The sequence below is a fragment of the Galleria mellonella genome, unplaced genomic scaffold (genome assembly GCF_026898425.1).
Source record: "Galleria mellonella isolate WM207_F2 unplaced genomic scaffold, CSIRO_AGI_GalMel_v1 utg63, whole genome shotgun sequence".
Taxonomy (NCBI): Eukaryota; Metazoa; Arthropoda; class Insecta; order Lepidoptera; family Pyralidae; genus Galleria; species Galleria mellonella.
This window is the reverse complement of record NW_026442130.1, coordinates 4183044-4192314: the sequence shown is the minus strand read 5'-3', so window position 1 is coordinate 4192314 and position 9271 is coordinate 4183044. Positions and strand designations below refer to the sequence as shown.

Here is a 9271-nt window from a genome sequence, read left to right as displayed (position 1 = left end):
TAGGCGACGGTTACCACTTTCCATCAGGTGGGCCGTCAGCTTGTTTGCCATTCTAAATTGTATAAAAAAAAATACATTGAATATTAGTTATAATCCACTAAATAAATTGGAGCGAATAGAAGCAATTGAAAGATGAATAAATTGATACGGGGTTTATAAATATGTAAAAAAGAATCATATTCTTTATTAAAAAACCCCATACTGTAGTTTTTTTTTTAGAGAAAACCTAACAAGAAGCTAAATTTACAGTTTGTGCGTTTGCAGTTTAAAATCAAACCTTTTTTGAGTGGCTTAACTATTTTATGGTACCCCTGAAACTTTTTTTATTCGCTCTTTATTTGTTTTTATTGACCCTAAGTGCCGAGAAATGTTGGTTGACCTGACAGTGTATTGCTACCAATGGGGCTTTTTTTCAATGGGTGAAAATGGAATGGTAACCCCGCCTTCACTATCGGTATACACTGGTGGAGTACCAGTGAGAAGTGATAGGTGAGGATGAAAAGGAAGCTCAGTTAGCCCATCGTGACGAATTCATCGACAAATTAATCACGATAGTTTCCAAGGGAACCGCATAAAGATAGACCTGATATACCTGACCTAACAGTATATTGATAGCAATGGGGATAAACCTCCCCATTACTAACAATCCCTTCCCCCCACTGGGGCTAGTAATCCCCTTTATTAGAAAAGGGATTGTTACTAGTGGGAATTAGCAATAAACACTTAGATTTACCACCACACGGTTCCCCCTGGAAACCATGCTTGATTTGTTGTTGAATTTGTTACAATGGGCTAAGCAGGTCTACTTCATCCTCACTAGTGCCCCGTCAGTGTAAACGATGTGCAGGTATTGTTACTATTTCATTATAATCCAATAAAAAAAATATTATTCACAATCCCTTGTACCATAATCAAATAAATCTTAAGTATAACTTTAATGAAAGTTACAATTTTCGCTATTCCCTTCACTTTATAATATGCAATTTAATCAATTTGTGTGGGAAAAACCATATTACAAGAGGTTGGTGGTGATCATTACAGCAGTCAATTGATAATATAGTTTATAAAAACGATTCCCATATTAAGACCTCAATCACATTATTTATTATTTAAAAAAAATTACAGTAGTATCTCGTCTACATGATGGTAATGGTTTCAATATTATAGAAACTGCTAACTAAAAACTGGACAAGAAAAAATCAAAAGAAAACCAAATTTTATATTAAAACATCATGTATTTATTCATCAATGGTAATAGCACCACTGTTGATATCGACAATGATGTCATGTGGGGGTCTTCCCTCAACTGTGCACCCAACAGACTGGGCTGTGCCAAGTATTTCCTTCACTGAACCAGACAACTCTCGCGCCATGGAGCGGGGCCTCATAATCTTTGCAATGTTCACTACATCTTCAAGACTGATGTTTCCATTGTGTTTAACTGGAATAAAAAAAATATAAATGATAAATAATTCTGTAAGTATAGATACACAGAAAAATGGCTCCATAATATATTTTAATAACAACACTAATATGTGAAAGTCAGATTAATCATAATTTAAAAAAGTAAAAAATAATATTTTTGTTAAAATATGACTTATACCTAACTATAGAAGTTATAAGATTTGCTTCAATAATGATCAAAGAGATTACATATAGATGAAAAATATGAAAATAAAAAATAAGGCAATGAAAATTAAAAATATGTACCAAGGCCACCTGATAGAACTTCTGACCTCTAGTTTAGTAGTATTAAAAGCTACAGTGTCTAACAATATTTTTAAAATTAACAATGATATTATTCATGATATTGAGTACATACTATTTTTCTGCTTTTTACGATCACGAGGTGGCTCCTTCAAGGCTCTGATGATGAGGGCAGCTGCTGATGGCACAACTGAGATCTGAGCCTGTCTGTTCTGCACAGTCAGTTGTACTGTGATCTTGAGACCCTTCCAGTCACTGGTCGCTTTGGCTATGTCATCACCAACCTTTTTAGGGGACTGAGTGCAAAGAAAAAACATTTTCAAATAGGTACTCATTAAATTATTATGCTCCTTTTTGCTAATAATATCTACTAATAAATGTGAAAAATATAGGCTCTCCTGAACAATATACATAGATATCAAAGTTTAGCATATATAAAATATGCTTAATCTATTCAGTCTGGTCATTTTTCATTACATCTATTATTTAATAAATATTGCAAATATATGAACTATAATTTTTAATTTTACACAGTATTTTGATATTGGCTAAAGAGCTTTTTCCTATTAAATTTAAAAACAAATTGTTTCTTACATCTAGATGAAATTTATACAAAGTTTAAATGACTGAGATGTATAATGTTGTATTATATGATGTTGTAAAATAGAAACAAACAGACTTACTGACACATAATAAAAGTTTAAAATTACTTACAAGTTATCTGGAACCTGTTAGAACAATTATAAAATAATAGCATGGCAGTCATAAAGCCTGGTCCGCGACTCCTTATTGGACATTCGGAGTAGCCGCGACAGGGAACCTGGTGGGATCCTGAGTCGCGGGTTCCTTCCATCCGCCACCCGGAAGGACGCGCCTGGTAGGGAGGCACCCCCCAGGATGTACATCGAGACAACAAATTTTTTAGTAACATGTGCATTTATTTCAACAAGTGCATTCATTTATATTGATATATTTATATAGATATATTATTATAGTATATTATAACACTAATTGTCTCGTGTAATAAGGTGAAATGCACTGAATAATATTTCTATTAAACAGAACAGAATAATTGAACTGCCATGCGCAATTTTAGGTTATTAACATGGTAGAAGACAGTCCGGCTAATATACTTACAAGACCAAGAGGACCAATTTTAGGAGCCAATGATGATGTGGCACCAACTTCTCCACCAACACATCTTAAATTAACTGTAAAGAAAAGAAACAGAATGACAAAATTTTGTAAAAGCACTTTAGCGGAATCAAAAGACAAAAAACCAACATTTAGTAGACATTACCAATTTTAATTTCATTGGGATCGAACTTAGGTGGCATTGTGCTAATATATTAATTAAAACACTTTAATATTTATATTAAATCCAAGCCGATGAAATCGGATTTAATGACGAACTGCCGTCCGAACAGCCCGAAAAGGTTGACAGTTCGCCGTGAAAAGAAAAAGAAAATGAAAGGATTTTTTATTTCTTGTGCGATTGAAATGTCAACTTCAAAAGTCAGAAAATCTACCATTGTCAGAAAATGTCAAATCACTTATATCCATAGACTAAGACTATAACGTACTTAAATAAAGTCATATTCTACGAACGAGAATACCTAAGAATAAAGAATTACATAGAAGGAATTATAAAATAAAAACTGTGAATCATATGGTTGCCTCCTCAAATATAATTAGTAAAAAGAGGACGAAAGATACACAATCAGTTACTATTTTTCTCAATTCATAGCAGGCTAGTGTATAGGAAAATGTGTGATATTTCAATTATTCGTCAATGACAAATTTTACAGTACTATATTATATATTCAACACAGTTTATGTAGTAAGTATGCAAGTAGATTGTACCTGAATTTGGTTGTTGAGGTTTTATTTATGTTACTTTTAAAAATAGAACTTATTTATTTTCTTTTTATGTCAATGAATATTTTGGTTTATTAGAGAACGTCACTTTTAAAATATCTATTATTGTACTAGAGAAAAATATAATATACCTTTATTCAGTATTTTCTATTTTATTGTTCTATCCAACGAACCCTTCACAGAGATAACCATATGATTTACCGTTTTTATTTTATCATTTCATGTAATTCCTTGTTCTTATGGTCGTATCAATCCATTAATTGTCACTATCTTAATACATATACATACATATATATATATATATATATATATATATATATATATATATATATATATGCATACATAGTCAAAGTTAATTAAGCACACCTTTACAGACAGAAAGGAGCTGCTTTCGTGTTATAAAAAAAATCCTTAGTATATATACATACCATAACTTATGTGTACATTCATTCTTGAATTCATTTTTCATATTTTGAGCTGGACAGAAGCAGTTTAGTCTGCTCCTGTCCAGCTCGAAATATGAAAGATTAATATGAAAATATGAAAGGTTAGTACGTAAGCCTAAGAACAGCGTAGGTAAAGATTGCTATAGGCATACATAAGAAAATATGCTAAACATATAAAAATTTTAATTGATAATTCCCACAAGGTTCCCCATTGATGCTTCCTTCTAATAAACGTATGCATAGATTAGGTATTATTGTTGCGTGTGTACAATAAACATAAGATTTAAATGGTAGATTTTAAGACATCGATGCTTGTATCTCTGTTTTTGTTCTATCTTTATTTTAAGAAGAACCATATATACAACGTTGTTAACCCTTTAAAATATTCTCTGTCTACGATATTTTAATACAATTGATGGGTTGCCATTGCTAATCAATAAAAAAAAAAATCATTAATGACAAATTGCTAAGATAGGTGTTAGTGTAATTTTACAATTTTTATATTTTTATTGTTGAAGTCAATATTTCTGTTGTTATCTAAAATTTTGTAGTCATGGCAAATGATGAGGTGGTTTTAAAACAATACTTAGCGAAGTATAAACATCGAGAATACACTGCTCGCGAGGTAATAAATTTGATACAAGTGTATAGGAGTTTGACATATCGTTTGGAAGCCTTTGTTTTTAATAATGGATCTAGGAAAGACTTGCTGAATCTGGACGGTACTATTCCTGTAAATTACAAAGGTGCATATTACAACATACCTATCTCCATTTGGCTCATGGACACTCATCCACAAAATGCGCCTCTGTGTTTCGTAAAGCCTACTGCAGATATGTCGATCAAAGTGTCAATCTACGTTGATAATAATGGAAAGATTTATTTACCGTATTTACACGAATGGTCTCAGAATGGCTCCACCCTGCAGAAATTGATACAAACTATGATAACAGCTTTTGGAGAGATCCCTCCAGTATATTCCAGACCAAGAAACGAAACAAGGACACCTTACCCCGTGGCATCATTTATGCCACAGCCATCAGGGTACCCTTACCCTCAGGTGACACCGCAACCTGGTTACCCTACAACAACACCTTATCCTACTGTATCAAATTTGCCATACCCTAATTTTGGGACACCTTATCCAGGATCAACTACTACAAATGGCACTCCTTACCCACCAGCACCAACTACCACTCCATACCCGCCTGCAAACAACTACACAAGTGGTCCAGATGTTGCTGGTGGTACAATAACTGAGGAGCACATCAAGTTATCTTTGCTTTCTGCTGTTCAAGATAAACTGAGAAGGAGACTGACGGAGCAGTCTCAGCAGTCACAGGCAGAACTGGAGACTTTACGACGGACAGAACAGGAACTGCAGCAAGGCAAGACACGGCTTGAAGATATTCTAGCACGGTTGCAGAGAGAACGAAGCGATTTAGATAAAAATGTAGCCATTTTACAAGAAAAAGAAAAGGAGTTAGAAGCGGCTGTGGAGCGTTTGGCAGAGCAGGAAGGTGTTGATGTTGATGAGGCAGTTGTTACAACAGCTCCTTTGTACTCGCAGCTACTAAATGCTTTTGCTGAGGAGGCCACTTTGGAGGATGCAATTTACTACATGGGTGAAGCATTACGTAAGGAAGTGATAGATCTAGACACGTTTTTGAAGCAAGTACGTACACTGGCACGTAGACAGTTCACCTTACGAGCTCTGATGCACAAGTGCCGGCAGAAGGCTCAACTGGCATGCTAGTAATAAGTTTCAATTTTGAAACCAATAAGTCAGTACTAAGTGAGTATATTGGTATGTGACTCATATTAATTAAAATAATTTATATGCTTATTACACACAGCATCATAATCTAAAGATGTTTTATTGTTTTCTATTTATTTTCTGTAAATCAATATAAATTCAACTATAATTTTTATTATGAAAGGCAATTTGTGACTATTTGAAATTAATAGTGTATTTGTTTATTTACCAATATTGCAATTACCTTTAATTATTTATTGAAATCATATTGAAATGCTGTTACATATTTGTCATTCTGTATGTGGATCATTTCTAATACTGTTCAAAATAGAGAATAACAAAGTCATAAGTTATCTTGTTCAAATTGTAATGAAAAATTACAATTATAAATATTTTATACTTTCAATAATGAGTATATAGAGAAAATCAGGGTTTTTGTTTACATTCAAGTGCATTTGTTATTCAACACTGTTAGAATTTTAATGCAAAACTAATACTTGCATGTAGAGTTAAGACATATTATCACTAGTATTATCCTTTATTCTATCCTGCTAAGAAGAAAGTGCATAGTGCAAGTAACAAATTTTATGAAATTAACTAAATTATATTCTCAGATGCATATGTGAAAATTTTTACTGGAACCTTTTGTATATTTGCTTTAAATTTAGTTAAGCTTGATTACATCATTTTTAATTCAACTTTCTAGCCATGAAATTTGTGCTTTCTTCTTGACAGGTTAGTATTATTATGCTTAGATGTTATATCTGCAGTTGAGAGGTCACATTTCACCAGTAGAAATTTTAGTAGACTTGAATTATGCAATTATTTTATTTGAAATCGTAGAGAACACATGAATATAAATGCTCAGTTTATGGTATGTCTATAGAGAAATATTTTCTCTATTAGGTAAGTGCTAGACAATAAGCATTTTCAATATTATGAAATTCATATTAAGTTGGAAATGTGTTCTATCTTGCAGGCTTACTTCAACAAAGACAACAAAATAGTTTATAAATTTTATATTATGACATGTTTAAGAAATATAACCCATTGTATTCTATATAATCAAATTGGAATGTTAATATTTAAATGTAAGGATTTGTGCAGATAAGGAATATTCATCAACATGCTTTTTGTCTATCTGAACAGTACATAGAGTTACATTTCATAACTTGATCCAGTATAGGACTCTAGGAAGTCCCTGGCTGGGATAAAACTTGTCTCCATAGTCTCTAAACAAATAAAGAGGCATGTTTATTTCCACATTGTTATAATTACATCATATTATGAACTAAAGAGGCATAGACACATGAAGTACATGACAGTGACAGCACTAACTATAGACTGGTTGGTGAATACTATCTATGACAAATACTAATATAAATACTAAATAGAAGCTATCACTCTATCAATACTTGGCAGTGGGGTTGATTTTGCCATTTCTTTAAACATATTTCTAAAATGATCACTTTGATATCACAGAAAATTCTTTATTCAATGTATCAATATGAATTTAATTTCTGATATATTTAAAATTATTGTAAATTTAGTTTATGATGGTTTATAAAGCTTCAATTTTGCACTTATCAAATTAAAATATTAGGTTAAGAGAAATGGCGTCTCAGAATCGGTCCCATTGGTATTTACTGTTACATATTGGTATTCTCTATAACATCTGTCTTTGTCACTGCTACATACTAATAACATTGAGTATTTCATATATAATTTCGAACACAAAAATGCTGATGATCATTAGTTGTAATTCCATAACAGCATAGCATTATTGATCATATGTAAACATCAGAGATTGAAAAAAGTGAAAACCATTAAATATGGTGTCACATAAAACAAGGTGAAGGTACATGTTTGTCATTGTAAATCTAAAAGTGTTATTTTAAAATGAGACATAAAACCCGGCTGCTTCTATAATGAAATTAACAAATAATATTTTCAGAATGTTTAATATAATATAAATAATAATAATCAGTATACGCAAATAGGATATGTTTTTGTTTGTTTATACACCATGATTCCCACTTTACATCAGGTGGAACATTAGCTTATTGCTATATAATACAATATAAATAAGTAAAAAAATTTGTAAACAAATTTTTTTCACTTAGGAAAAGTGTCATCTGATACTTTACCTTTCAATAGCTCTGTAAGACAGAATCATACCTTATCTGTCAAAATCAACAAGTCTAAAAAACTATTTGGTTTCAGCAAGTATACAAAATTATTCTGTAAAATAATTTACTTCAGCAGTTGGGTAAATTTGTTTCCAATAGCATTATTTTATTAATTTACTTCATATTGCATATGAATAAGTTTTAGGCACCAATACTGTCAAGGTTGTAGATGGATAATAATTCCATTTTTAAAATGAGATTTAACAAGATGCAGTGTAATTTTTTATTATTGAAATAATTGTTCCTTCATGGATGTATGTACAGTAGATTAAAACAATATTATACATTATTTAATTTTATATAAATAATATTACTGAGAGATAATTGTTATAAGTTTTATATCTCGAAAAATGTAATTGTATAATGTTTGTATCGCTCGCGTGAATCGCGACTGATAAGTCACAATAAATATGAAAATGTCTGATAGTGTTTCTTTACATAAATCTTTCAAGTCATACCTTAAAACAAGTACTTTTATTATTAAGGTAGTGTGAGTATGTGTTGGATTTTTTTTGCATTCTCACTCTCATGATAAATAACATATTATTCAATATTATATTATATTTTTTGTAAGATAGAGTAATCTCTGAAATAACATCTTAGAAATACTTCACGCAATATGTACTAAGGATAGGGTGTCTTAGACGGTTCTTTAACGACCATGTGACGTAATTCGTGGCGCACTGGTGGGCACGTTGTTTTTCATAAATGAGGCCCCGGGTTCGATTCCTGTTTGATCCAAGTTCGAGAACGATTTTTTCCGAGTTGGCTCGAGTTTGGGTGTTCTGTTGCGTGGTTCGTATATCCAAGCTTGAGCATTAGGCTGTTGGTGTGATTGTATGGCACTTTATTTTCATTAATGTTATCCTTCTTAATCTTAGTTCATATCTATAGGCAACCGACATTTATTAGTACAGCCGGATCCACAACTTTATAAATTGTCCACGTTAACATCGCATGCCCCTCCAAATTTTACTTCAATGTTGTGAACAGATACAGACGTGGTGCTCTGTGTTTGTGAGAGACCATCTTTAGTAACGGTCTGGCCTAAGGAGTATTATATTCCATGGTCGAAACTCCACTGTTGAACATAGGTTTCTTGGGGGGGTTTAGCCAGTAGTTCGCTTGGATAACGGAATGGCAACTTTTGTTAGGGTTTAGTGACATTTTAAGAGCGACGCTGCTGCCTATCGCTCGACCATTAGGTTCCCTTAGTCGCCTATTACGACACCCAAGGCTAGTATAGTATTATATTATTTGTGCCTAAGGGAAAAAAAAAGAAACGGCCTATTTTA

The 9271-nt window shown here is 32.2% G+C and overlaps 2 protein-coding genes across 2 annotated transcripts; one reads left to right on the top strand and one right to left on the bottom strand.

Moving 5' to 3' along the window:
- Nucleotides 1–1215: 1215 nt before the first annotated feature.
- Nucleotides 1216–3183, bottom strand: LOC113521639 (60S ribosomal protein L12). Its single transcript, XM_026907233.3, has 4 exons — nucleotides 3008–3183; nucleotides 2845–2918; nucleotides 1823–2003; nucleotides 1216–1441 (listed from the first exon to the last, which is right to left on the bottom strand). Exons 1-4 carry the CDS (start codon nucleotides 3042–3044, stop codon nucleotides 1239–1241), a joined length of 495 nt encoding a protein of 164 aa, XP_026763034.1. The 5' UTR covers nucleotides 3045–3183; the 3' UTR covers nucleotides 1216–1238.
- Nucleotides 3184–4477: 1294 nt separating this feature from the next.
- LOC113521700 (tumor susceptibility gene 101 protein) lies at nucleotides 4478–8397 on the top strand. Its single transcript, XM_026907330.3, has one exon. It carries the CDS (start codon nucleotides 4585–4587, stop codon nucleotides 5785–5787), a length of 1203 nt encoding a protein of 400 aa, XP_026763131.2. The 5' UTR covers nucleotides 4478–4584; the 3' UTR covers nucleotides 5788–8397.
- The last annotated feature ends 874 nt before the right edge of the window (nucleotides 8398–9271 follow it).